General features: G+C 44.3%; 1 protein-coding gene across 2 annotated transcripts in view; it reads right to left on the bottom strand.

Moving 5' to 3' along the window:
• Positions 1-18: 18 nt before the first annotated feature.
• LOXL2 (lysyl oxidase like 2) overlaps positions 19-12,794 on the bottom strand; it is a 91,799-nt gene continuing 79,023 nt past the window's right edge. For both annotated transcript variants that reach the window (XM_024213513.2, XM_024213514.2), the window contains 6 exons: positions 11,490-11,655; positions 10,631-10,874; positions 6,132-6,247; positions 5,114-5,250; positions 2,754-2,865; positions 19-2,226 (listed from right to left, as the gene is read on the bottom strand). In XM_024213513.2, the coding sequence (XP_024069281.1) occupies positions 2,147-2,226; positions 2,754-2,865; positions 5,114-5,250; positions 6,132-6,247; positions 10,631-10,874; positions 11,490-11,655 (855 nt within the window). In that variant the 3' untranslated portion in view covers positions 19-2,146. The remainder of the gene's footprint in view (positions 2,227-2,753; positions 2,866-5,113; positions 5,251-6,131; positions 6,248-10,630; positions 10,875-11,489; positions 11,656-12,794) is intronic.

Genomic DNA, 12,794 nt, shown 5'->3' with positions numbered 1-12,794 from the left:
AACAGAGCAACACGTTTGCAGGAGTCAATAGCTGTTTAATGTTTACTGAAGTTGTAAAGCTGACGTTTGTTAAAATAAAGTTATACCACAAAACTGATAAGCAGCAAATGCATGTGGCAGCATCAGGTTTTTTTGATACACAGTACGTAACAAGCATGCTCAGGTTTGTGATGGTGCAGTATGTCAAGGAGCATTCTTATCCACTGATTAGAGGGGGGGAAAGCCAGAACTTGACATCTGCTTTATTGTTGTAGCACCTGATGCTGCACAACTCCCACTACAGGGGCTCAGGCCTTTAGTAAAGTCTCACCTCCTCAGAACAAAATGGAGCTTTCCAGATTACTGTAGGTGCAAAACTTTTTCCAGATGCCTCTCTGTAAGCAGAGAGGAATAACTTAGTATTTGTTAGCTACATACTTGAAGATCCTCTGATAGGCATTAGCAAAGGACTTAGCAGGCATTCCTTACACCTCACAACACCCCTGTGAGGTAGGTTAGAGAGAGCAAAAATGAGGTTAAAGGGACACATCCAGCTTCAATCACACTTTGGACTGAAATGTTTTATCTTATTACACACCTAATGCCATTAGCATAACTGAGTGATTTTCCTATTTGCACTTGATAGTACTTTGCATCTAGTCAGTTTCACAGTTTGAGTCTTTCAGCGAACACAAAGGGAGAGGAGCTTTTCGTAGAACTAGGGCATGGGATTAAGGCCTCAAAAAAGGGTGACAGCAGCTGATGCAATACCAGCCCTTGCTGTAATTTAAGAATTGACTAGAGCTCAGGTTTGTTGACTCACAAAGCAAGCGAGTGGGAGTAGAACCCAGGTATCCTGACTCCCAATCCCTTGCCCTAGCCACATGGCAGAGGGGTGAAAGAACTAAGCTTCCAGGTCACTCAATGAACATACACAAAAATGGCATAGAAAACTCTTTTCTGGGCAAAGTTGATTTTTATTCAAGTAGGCGTGTGTCTGAAGACATGTAGCAACGTGCGTCCTCAAACAAACAGAGGAACACACTTAGCACCATTATGCATTTACCGAAGTGTAAAATCTTTTTTTAAAAATCGCTTACACAGGTGGTCTGACATAATGCAAGATCCAGATCCCTGATAGTAAAGGCCAATAAATTATCTTTGTAAAAGTATATTGATGATACAATGATTAACTATATTCATCCTTTAAAGAAAAGGCACAGATGTAATATCTAGCTTAAAGGTGTTGGAAGGAAATAGACGTACATAAAATCATTTGGGTGAACAGCTTAGTGTGCAACAGAAATGCTGTTTAGTCTCCCAACACAAGGATGTGTACTAAATAATGGAACTTTTCCAGGTCTAGATTGCATAATTGACTTGTAGCTTTGTGGAGTTCTGGTAATTACTATAGAGAGCACAGTGCGAACTAGCCCTGCTTTAGATGTTCCCTTTAAAGATCGTGCTAAAAACGTGAGTGGAGCGTTTGAAATGAACAAGTTATGTCACAGTATTAAATTACACTTTGCACCTTCCCGGTCTCAGGAAGGCTGCTCCAGTTTTTCTTAGCTATGTGCTAAATTGGGTATTTTCATGGCAGTACTAAGAATGAGTTGGATTTAAGTACCTTTAGAAAAGCAATGTCACAAATGTCCGTTTTCGCATCAGTGGTGTGTGTTCAGACTCAAATCAAAGCGTAAAGATGCTGAGACAGGAGCAAGGCAGCTGAGAGGGAAGTATGTTTAAACACTGTCAATGGTAGGGACACAGGTAGGTTGTCCTCACCCAAAGGAAACCACCACCACCACCTCTGCGATCTGCTCACTGCAGCCTGGACCTGTGCAGATGAACAAGGTGGGAAGGAGTCTCCAGTGAACAGGTTAGACTGGATGGAAGTGAAGCCCTAGTTGCAGGGACATGGGGCCTAGTGGAATTAAAGTCTGGTCCCAAATCATCTTAATATTAGGAGTGAGAAGTTACAAAGTGAATTCTGTTTCCTAGTGTGCTGAGCACCTGAAATGGGTATGGAGGGTATTGCTGAGAATAACTTACAATGCTAATTTAAAGTCCAGGGTTGTTTACTTGGTTTCTTTTTCTGTGCAGTGGTTAGGGAAGTTGCAAACAGGCATCCCTGCTTCCTTAAATAGTGGGTGGGAGGCCGGCTGCTCTACCGCGTGGACACCTGGTTATTTGTGAGTCCGCTGAAGTGATCAAATTTCTGTTCCATTTCTTGGCCTAAGGAGTCACCTGTGAGAGGCAGAGAGAACCAGGTACTGTCAGCAAGGTACCCCCTGAGCCTGTGTAAATTATGTCTCTGACACGAAAGGCAGATGCACAACAAACCAGATAAATTGAGTAAATTACGCCTGTTTCTAAGCTGCCACATCAGTTTTCCTCCACACCACTGGGAGTTCTGAACTTGGATCAAGGGCAGTTGCCTACCTTTTGGCTATTTAATTCTATTAAAATTTGATAAGCATATAGCTCGGCTTCTATTAATACACTACTGCAGGAGTGAGGGGAAGAGTAAACTTAACACTTTGATGTACATCTCACCCAACGCTTTAAGAACATTGTCCTATAATTTCCTTCTGAGATGTGTGGAAACAGGAACCGCTGGTAAGTGACCTGCCCCCTATGACACAGCAAGTTAGTGGCAGAAGCAGAACCCAGAATTTGACTCCCAGCTGCTGGCTCTAACCTGTAGTTCACACCGCATCCCATAGCAATAACTATTTTTTGAACAGCTCAACTTCCCACGTGCTTCTGCTCACCTATATGGCAGTTGTACATCCAGATGCGCTGTCCATCATACCGACTCTTGCACTTCATCACATTGTTCGAATAATCCGATTCTGCAACTTCGTAGTTTGGGTTAATGACAATCTGGGAAAGAGTAAAGAAACAACATCATAGAGCAATTGAAAGATGCTCAGTGAAGTGTAAACAGCAAAGAAGATGGTCTCTTTCTTTTGTGTTTGTACAGCACCAGGGTAGATAAAAATCAATTATTTTTTTAAAAAAAAAATCAGTTTTGATATGCTTTTTCCTCAAAAAAGCATTTTATCTAAAGATAGATATATCTTTGAGCTATAATGTCTCATCATGGAATAGGGATTATAAATTCTAATTCGATAGTACAAGACAATATACTCAGGTAATGGTTAAGGAAAGTTTTGTAAATGAGTTCCAATAGTTCATGGATTAGGGACCCAATCTTATGGGGTTCCATGGGCTTCTGTCTAGATTATTTAGGTTAATCTTTCTATCTACCCAATGGGACTCAGTGCTCAGTCTAAGATACCATCAGAGATGCTTAGTTTTGCAGTTCTCAGACTGTGGATTTGTGTCTCTAGAGATAACACGCTTATTAACAGCAAAAAATTTTTAAAATAAATAAATATATAGAGAGAGATGAGAAATAACAGACCTCAACCCTATTGTCCCTCTACAAATTTGTGTACACTGTCAATTCCTTACCTCTCTCTAAAAGTTCAATGAATAGAAGATTGTTGGGGGTGGAATAGATCTGGACAAGGAGAAGAAGTCTGGAGATAAATGTGAGACGCGAGGGACATACGCTTGTTTTGTTAAAATATTATATGTTTGCTGTTGAAGAAAAAAATCCAGAATACTTAATGTTGTTGATTTAGTTAAATAAAACAATTTAAAATGTCTGTCTGGTGATATTCTCCTCCTAATACAGCAGAGCAAGAAAACTGTCCAAATACTAATGATTAACCTGTTGAATTGGAGATACGTATGAAGTTATTGGGAGGTGAACTGTCTGCTTCAATTACCTTTGGTAAATCAAACAATCATTCATTCATTTTCTGATATAGCTGTCAAACTAATCTGAAAAGTTTTCAAAATAAATCACTGTTTACCTTCTAAAAATGAAACCTACATCTATCTCTGAGTTGTGAAGAAAATGTATTAAGGTTAGAACAACCAACAAGAATTCACTTTTATGTAGAAAACCATGATTAAATCAAATCTACCCTGTACAGCACCTGGCACAGTGGGGTCCTGGTATGTGACTAGGGCTCCAAGGTTCTTCAGTAATACAAATAATTAATTAGAAGAGCTGGTCAGAATATTTTAAAAAGCATGCTTTTTTTTTTTCCAAATTACTTTTCAGTTTATTTTCTGACCAGCTGTATTAGTAAAAACCTTTAAAATTCTTTGCTACATCACAAGAGATTTCCTTAGACACAATGAAACAGTTTCATGGGGAAGATGATTTTTCACATTTGATTGCAGTATTATTTGCATGCTGGTAGCACCCAAAGAGCTACATGCTTCTCAGTCTCCACTGAAGACACTGTACCTGCCTCAAAGCTTACAGGCAAAGGGGAGACTTACTTGTATTTAATAGGACAGCTATCAAGACAAAACTAATTCATTTAAAAAACCCTTCTCTCTGCTCTCAGGCACATGAAAGGTTTTAGATTTTTCACCCTTTCCCTGGTTTGTTTGAATTTCAGACCACTTGGGCAATGAAAGTAGCATTAAAGTGAAAGTGACTGAAGTAGCAGTGGTGGCTTCCCGTGCTGTAATGTTAGAGTTGAAAGGAGTGCATGAGAATGATCAGTATTCTTTTCACTCAGGAAAAAAAAAAACCACACCAGACAATGCTGTTTATATGGGGGTTTGTAAAACACTTAATCACCAATCACCTAAATCTTTGTCTGAAAAGGACTTGAGAGCATTTCTGAAAGAAGGTTGGAACAATTGTATGGTATTCAAAATGTGGCACAGATCATAAAATATCAGGGTTGGAAGAGACCTTAGGAGGTCATCTAATCCAGCCACCTGCTCAAAGCAGGACCAATCCCCAACTAAATCATCCCAGCCAGGGCTTTATCAAGCTGGGCCTTAAAAACCTCTAAGGATGGAGATTCCACCACTTCCCTAGGTAACCCATTCCAGTGCTTCACCACCCTCCTAGTGAAATAGTGTTTCCTAATATCCAACCTAGACCTCTTTTCATGATCTGTCTATTGTGACTGGCCATGCTACCTTGAGCTTATTTTTAAAATCACCTAACATTGTTAGGCATGTAACCAATTTGTTGCTAGATACCAGTAGACAAGTGTCCACCTCTGTTGCCCACATCCCAGTCCCCATGTACCTGGAAGAGGTAATCTCCTGGTGGGATATCAGTAATGTCGACCCATTGGCAGTCAATATCATGACGATAGACATCCCAGCATCCCACTGTGATTCCTTGTTCCCCAAAATTAGCACATTCGTACTGTTTCTGCACATCTACAGAGGAAAGAGGTATGCATGTCAGAACAATCCCAGCTGGTTTGGTGGGTATTCTCCTAACCTCACTATGAGACAGGTAGTTCCTCTGTGAACAGAAGAGTGTATGCACAGTGCTCCTGAGGTGAATATCATATCTTAGGATAGTGCATCCATCCCAAAGCAGTGTATGAACTCAATGGCGAGGAAGCCCCCTGAAATGCAGCCACTTCTGGGGTGGAATGTAGCAGTGTTTGTGACAGCAGGCCGCAATGCTACATGACAGGAAGTAAAGAATTCTGTGTCCTTTTGAAATTAGAGGGGGAGTTTTAGGAAAACAAAATGTAAATACATGAGTTGGAATTTATCCAGGACAGCAGGTTAGCACTTCTCATGTAGAAAGTGCCAGTGGTTCTTTTAACTCTCTCAAGAGACTTTAGGTCTCATTCAAAATGTTGTAGCTATAACGTTCCCTGGGCTATGAAGTCTACAGGGGTGGGTACAGGTAGCAGAGGCTGGGAACAAGTCTATATAATGCACACATTTTTCCTACCTGATCGCCCAGATCCGTGGCTTGGAAGTACTTGTGTCATTGGAGTCAGAAATGTAAGGCCAGATTTTCCAAACAGCCCTGCACCCAATGAGTTAAGTACTTTTGAAGCTTGTCATTCTTAATGTAATAGCACCAGGAACCTTTTGCAAGCACCAATAGATTTCAACTCTTTTCATGGTTTAAAGACTAGGAAGCATTGGCCTCCTTAGCCTCAAGAACAATCACAGCTCTTGGACGACCAAGTTTGCCATCCTCCCTGCTAAGGAACATGGCTTTGTCTTTGGATCCCGAGAACGCCAATAAATTCCCTGCACAAACTTCCCACACTATGTGGCTATAGCGAGGGTACCTGATTCACATTCAGTGTCTTCCAAACAGAAACTCGCTTTGTGTCCTTCGGCCACCTTGGTACCATTGAGGTTCAGCAGATCATAGTGTGTGAAAACCTCCATGCTGTGATAATGTCTGTGAGACACAAAGAAATATAGTCTTTAGTTAGGATAGCTGCTAACTTACTGCCATCTTAAAAGCATAGCGTAACTCCTAGAGGGGAAGGATGGTCCAGTGGCTAGGGCGTTAACCTAGGATTTGGGACACCTGGGTTTAATTCCCTACTCTGCCACAGACATCTTGTAGGACCTTGGGCAAGTCAGTTCCCTTGTAAAACAGGGAAGAATGCTACCATACCTCACAAGGGCATTCTGAATATAAATATATTAAAGAGGGGGAGACCCAGAGTGATGGGGGCCACATATGCATCTCAGAAAGATGGAAACCTTAGTTCAGAGGGTACAGAACATTAATTTACTGGCCAGAAATGAACAGCAGAATGGGGTAAATTTAGTTTTGAGCTCATTTCACTCTGCCTCAAACAGGAGAGCTGGGTTCATATACACAGTCCACTTCATTATTTTAACCGGGCACTAACAGAGTCAGCTTGACCCTGTCTGCACGGCTGTCAGACAGGTTCCAGCTCTACATGTCATTGTAGTCAGGATGGTTCCACTACTGCGGATAGTTTGTGCGTGTTAGGGAACGATGTACATCAAGCCAATGATTCAACAAAGTTGCTTAACTTTAAGCATGTACTTAAGTCCAGCTGAAGTCAGTGGGACTTGTGTGTAAGTGCGTTGCTGAATACGGATGGACTTAAGTACACGCTTAAAGTTAAGCATAGGCTTTGCTCAGTCAGGGCTTAGTTACACGGACGTAACTGAGATCAGAATTTGTCCCCCTCTCCTTGGAACCAGTGGTAGAGCGATGTGGCTGGAACATGGTAGTTGCTAGCACAGTTACCACCAAAGGCTCTCAGATACCATGGTGATAAGCACTTGAACAAAACAGGCCCCAAATCCTGCCATCTGATCCTTGCGAGCAGATCAGTGCCAAGCCCCACTGGTTTCAGGAGTACTCGGGATGGGCCCAAGAGTCCATCTGCACAGAGCCTAATTCAAAACACATTGCTGAAGAATTTTTAAAAAGTGGTTCCACTTTAACGGAAAGCAGAACTAGCCTTCTGGCTGTAAAAATAAATCAGGGCTTCTCAGTAAATGGTGCTACCTAATACTGTCCGTCAGATGTTTGCAACACCAAGCTATGCATGTGTTCATTTAACTAAAATGTGCTTACAGAAGCAACAAAAGGCATTTTTTTTCCTATAGGAAAAGAGGATTTTTCTTCACCCCGCCCCTTCCAAAATTGCGATCACTGAAATCGCTGCCAGATGTTCTTAAGTTTCCCTTCACCTGGACATTAAGTGGCTTTTCCCCATTTTTGTCCTGCTCCTATGTCAAAAGCCTGCTGAACAGAGGCTTACAGTACCGGACTGAGACGGCTGGGGGAAAAAAAAAAAAGAGCATTCTGTGGTGGCCAACCTACTGATTTTGAAGTAGTCTATTTTGGCTGCCTCCGCTGCAAAAAAAAATTTAGAACCTGGGGTCTGACTCAATTCCTAAAATGTCTGCATCCTTCAAACGGGTGTTTATATTACAGTGTTTACAGACTGGAAAGATGCAAGAGGAATATAGTTCATATTCCTCCATGTAAACAGAATCCAGTTTCAAGCACACAGATGGCCTGCGGCCTCTTCCCGAGCCTCTCCTCACTTCATTTAAGACGTCTTCCAAAAGACACAGACCCTTGCTCCTTTTGAGCAGCCAGTTTCATTGCTTGGATTCTATTGGGCCATAGTATTGTATTAGTCTCTATGTAAGAAGAGGGACTCTTTCACAATATAGCCACCTTGAGAAAGGGCCAACTACTGAAGGCTCAGAGAGGAACAGAGCAGGCAACCAGTATATAGGACCACAAAGGATCTGGAAGCTGGTGGAGTGGGTCATCTGGATAGAACAGTCCCTTTGGAAGGTACTGTGCTGCCTAAGCCTCTCTACTGATCCCTCCCTATAAATGCTCACTTACGGTTTGGCAGACAGTGGAAACCTGTCCCCAAGCTACAGCAAAAGGGATGCAGGTTTCTCCCCTCTATTGGTAAATCTCAAGCTGGTTTCCCTTTCCATCCGCCTTGCAGGATCTGTTTATTTTCAGTCTGGTTTGTGCAGTTGTGGAACGGGCCCTACCCGCTCCAACCTAGCTGGAGCATGGTGGAGATGTCCTGACTCTAATGAAAGTCTGTCCAGAAGATGGAGCTTGGTTCATTAAAAGCAAGTTGGCTGACTGGGGGAGTCAAATGGGAAGGAGATACAGGAGGAAGGGCTCCAGCTGGTCACGGGGAAGAGGAAAGGAAATGGGAGCTGAGGTTTCTGGGAGCCTGACTGAGGAGATATCAGCTATTATCTTCAAAGAGTCATGGAAGATGAGTGAGATTCCACAGGACCGGAAAAGAGCAGAGTGCCAAGCTATAAAAAGGGTAATAAGGACAGCCTGGGGAATTACAGACCAGTCAGCTTAACTTCTGTACCCAGAAAAATAATGGAGCAAATAATCAAGCAATCAATTTGCAAACACCTAGATGACACGAAGGTGATAAGTAGCAGTCAGCATGGATTTGTCAAGAACAAATTGTGTCAAACCAACCCAATAGCTTTCCTTGACAGGGTAACAAGCCTTGTGGGGGGGGGGGAGGGGGGAGAAGCGGTAGATGTGGTACATCTTGACTTTAGTAAGGCTTTTGATACGGTCTCGCATGACCTTCTCATAAACAAACTAGGGAAATGCAACCTGGATGGAGCTACTATAAGGTGGGTGAATAACTAGTTGGAAAACCATTCCCAGAGTGTAGTTATCAGTGGTTCATAGTCAAGCTGGAAGGGCATAATGAGTGGGGTCCTGCAGGGATCAGTCCAGGGTCCGGTTTGGTTCGTTATCTGTGGACGATACCAAGCTGGGAAGGGTTTCAAGTGCTTTGTAGGATAGGATTAAAATTCAAAATGAACTGGACAAACTGGAGAAATGGTCTGAAGTAAATAGGATGAAATTCAATATGGAAAAATGTAAAGTACTCCACTTAGGAAGGAACAATCAATTGCACACATATACAATGGGAAATGACTGCCTGGGAAGGAGTACTGTAGAAAGGGATCTGGGGGGTCATAGTGGATCACAAGTTAAATATGAGTCAACAGTGTGACACTTGCAAAAAAAAAAAAAAAAAAAAAAGCGAACATCATTCTGGGATGTATTAGCAGGAGTGTTGTAAGCAAGACACAAGTAGTAATTCTTCCGCTCTACTCTGCGCTGATACGGCCTCAACTGGAGTATTGTGTCCAGTTCTGGTTGCCACATTTCAGGAAAGATGTGGACAAATTGGAGAAAGTCCAGAGAAGAGCAACAAAAATGATTAAAAGTCTAGAAAACATGACCTATGAGGGAAGATTGAAAAAATTGGGTTTGTTTAGTCTAGAGAAGGGAAGACTGAGGGAGGACATGATAACAGTTTTCAAGAATATAAAAAGTTATTACAAGGAGGAGGGAGAAAAATGGTTCTCGTTAACCTCCGAGGATAGGATAAGAAGCAATGGGCTTAAATTGCAGCAAGGGAGGTTTAGGTTGGACATTAGGAAAATTGTCCTGTCAGGGTGGTTAAGCACTGGAATAAATTGCCTAGGGAGGTTGTGGAATCTCCATCATTGGAGATTTTTAAGAGCAGGTTAGACAAGCACCTGTCAGGGATGGTCTAGATAATACTTAGTCTGCCATGAGTGCAGAAGACTGGACTAGATGACCTCTAGAGGTCTCTTCCATTCCTACGATTCTTGGCACCTGTCCTTTAGCTTAGGGCAATCAGGTGGAGAGCTCTTGTTTGAGGGTTATGGAACCATCTATGTTTCTGTACCACAAACCCCTTTGCATCATCCATGGGGAGGTAAGGAATTTTACCCAGGAACATCTCAGCGTAGGCTACTTCTGGTGTCCCTTCAGTGAATTCTATGATTTCTCAGTAAAGCAAGCCACAAGATTCCAATCAATTGTGCTACCTGGCTTCATCAGTGATTTTATACTGTAATAAACTGTGTATGCGTGTTTGCTATTGGTTGGAATCATAGCTGCTTAAGTGTGTCTCATAGGCCATATACTCTTAAAGAGATTCTCCTTTATTCCTGTGCTCTGGGCCTGTGCTTTTGAAGCAGAAGGATCTGAGTTCTATCCCAGCTGTCTCCATGAAGCCTGAGTGGCTGTGGTGTGCAGCACAACGATAACGGCGCAAACATCTAGAAGAGGCCAGTTAGTACTATTTGGGCTTGTGGCTTTGAGATGTGGATGGGCCCCATGTCCATGAGGAAATGGACCCACCTAATTTCTTTCATGACCAATAGGGGGCAGCAGAGTGGACTGGGTCTTTGGCCCTTGCATTCTGATTAGCAACAAATGCAGAGGAACCTAAGCACCCACCTGTGGCAGTCGTGCCAAATCCAGGCGTGGCGGCCGTTCTTGGGGCGGAAGTCAGCCTGCCCGTTGTTGTGGATCTGGGAGGAGAAGCGCAGGAGCCTCCTATAGCCAGTGGAAACTGATGTGTTGGCAGCCGTGGTGGCCAGACAGTTCTCCTCAAGCGCACACTGCAGCAAGAACATCGGGCGGTCCTCCAGGTAGGAGGTTTGCTCCACCATTTCAGCATTGAGCACCAGATCCGGGGCAGCTGACGGTGGGGAAAGAAAAATGTCTTTAGACCTACCCACACCAAAGCGATGGTTTGCCACTCCAATCGTATCCCAATTGCAGCCATTGCCATAGCTGCCCCACCGCGCACTCCTAGCGGGGGCAGGACAAAGCCACAACCTGTGCTGTTTGAAACCAAGGTTTTCAATATAAACTGCAATGCACCAGGCAGCTGGCTCAGGCTTGAGAAAGTGCAGAGATGTGGCCGGTGAGAAGGTCAGTGCAGGAAGCAGTGGCAAATATCTGAGTTTGGAGGAGGAGAGGCAGGGAACGTGGGAAACCGGAGGCTGTTCCAAATATAAGGTGGAAAGCCAAGGGTTGGAGAAGGGGCACGAGAGGAAGAAAGATAATCAATGAACTGAACTCCAAATAAAAAGCTAAGTTCCTACCACTGCTTTTTGGACATTTAATTCTGTATTATTCAGACAGTCAGTTGATCCTAACATTTGCCAGTGTGTTAAAATAGAAAGATGGCCCAATGAGTGGTATGAGCCTCCCTGTTTCCTCCCAGCATCCCAAGAGAAGCCCAGGGAAATCTCCATGATCAGTATCACTTTGTCCCGACTATTGGAAGAAGAAAATGCAAGGTACTCACTTTCTGAGCAGGAAACTCCTGCGGCAAAGCGGCCGCCGCCTCTGGGGCACGACACCCGGGCGCCATCGTGCCGGCAGTGCGCCAGGGACATCTCCGTCCCGGAACACTTCACGCCACTCATAACGACGTCATTGGCGCTGACGTCTCCGTGCCAGTACCAAGTTTCCTAGGGAGAGAGAGAGAAATGGGTCATTTGATTCCAGTGGCAGGTGCGTGGCTGCTCCTCTTAGGGAGAATGTCCAAGCACAGGTCACTGCCAGAAGGACCGACCCCAGCGGTGTGTTTTGATATGCAAGTTAGATCCAAATCCCGTAATTCCCACTGGAGTGAGGGGCAAGTGTGTACGACTATAGCATGCGAGACAGCATCAGGTTTTTTTGTCAACGAATGCACATTTCCATCTGTATTTGGAATGAGCCCTTTTCATATGCCTGGGGAGGGAGTGCTCCCCTCAAAGCAAATCATTTAGAGGCCATCAAGCTAGGAAATACTTATTCTGAAGGGAGATAGAGCTCTCATAAGTCCCCACATCTATCACTTTGGGGCATATTTATTCACTTCATAAACCAGGTAAGCCAGTGATTAATGATTTGCAGCACCATAGGGGAGACCCAGGTTTGAATCCTGGGTCAAGATTTCCAAAATGGACCAGTGATTTTGGCTGCCAAACTTAAACCACCTTAAAGGGGCCTTCTTTTCAGAGGGGGGGTGCTCAGCCCCCCACCCCTTTAAGAGCTCACAAGTTGGGCAGCCAGAATCATCAGTCACGTTTGAAAACCTTAGCCCCAGCCTTCAAGGGCAGGTCTTCACTACCCGCCAGATCGGGGGTCGATTTATCGCATCTAGTGTAGATGCGATAAAAATTGATCCCCGATCGCGCTCCCCGTCGACTCCGGAACTCCAGCTCGCGAGAGGCAGAAGCGGAGTCGACGGGGGAGCAGCAGCGGTCAACTCGCTGCTGTCCTCACGGCCAGGTAAATCGACCTAAGCTACGCCGACTTCAGCTACGCTATTCGCGTAGCTGAAGTTGTGTAGGGTTACCATATTCAAACATTTAAAAAAGAGGACACTCCACGGGGCCCTGGTCCCGCCCCAACTCCGCCCCTTCCCCACCCTGGCCCCACCCCCAGCCCCGCCCCAACCCAACCCCTTCCCCACCCCCATTCCAACCCCTTCCCCAAAGTCCCTGCCCCAACTGTGCCCCCTCCTCTGAGCACCCCGCATTCCCCCTCCTCCCTCCCGCTCTGATCTTGGTTGGGGGTTGCTAAGTGCTTCCCTGCTCCCCACTTGCCCTCCAGCCCCTGC

This window comes from Terrapene carolina, unplaced genomic scaffold, assembly GCF_002925995.2.
Source record: "Terrapene carolina triunguis isolate 2854851 unplaced genomic scaffold, T_m_triunguis-2.0 Scaffold53, whole genome shotgun sequence".
NCBI lineage: Eukaryota > Metazoa > Chordata > Testudines > Emydidae > Terrapene > Terrapene triunguis.
The sequence above is the reverse complement of the archived record's forward strand: the minus strand, read 5'-3'. Positions and strand labels throughout refer to the sequence as shown.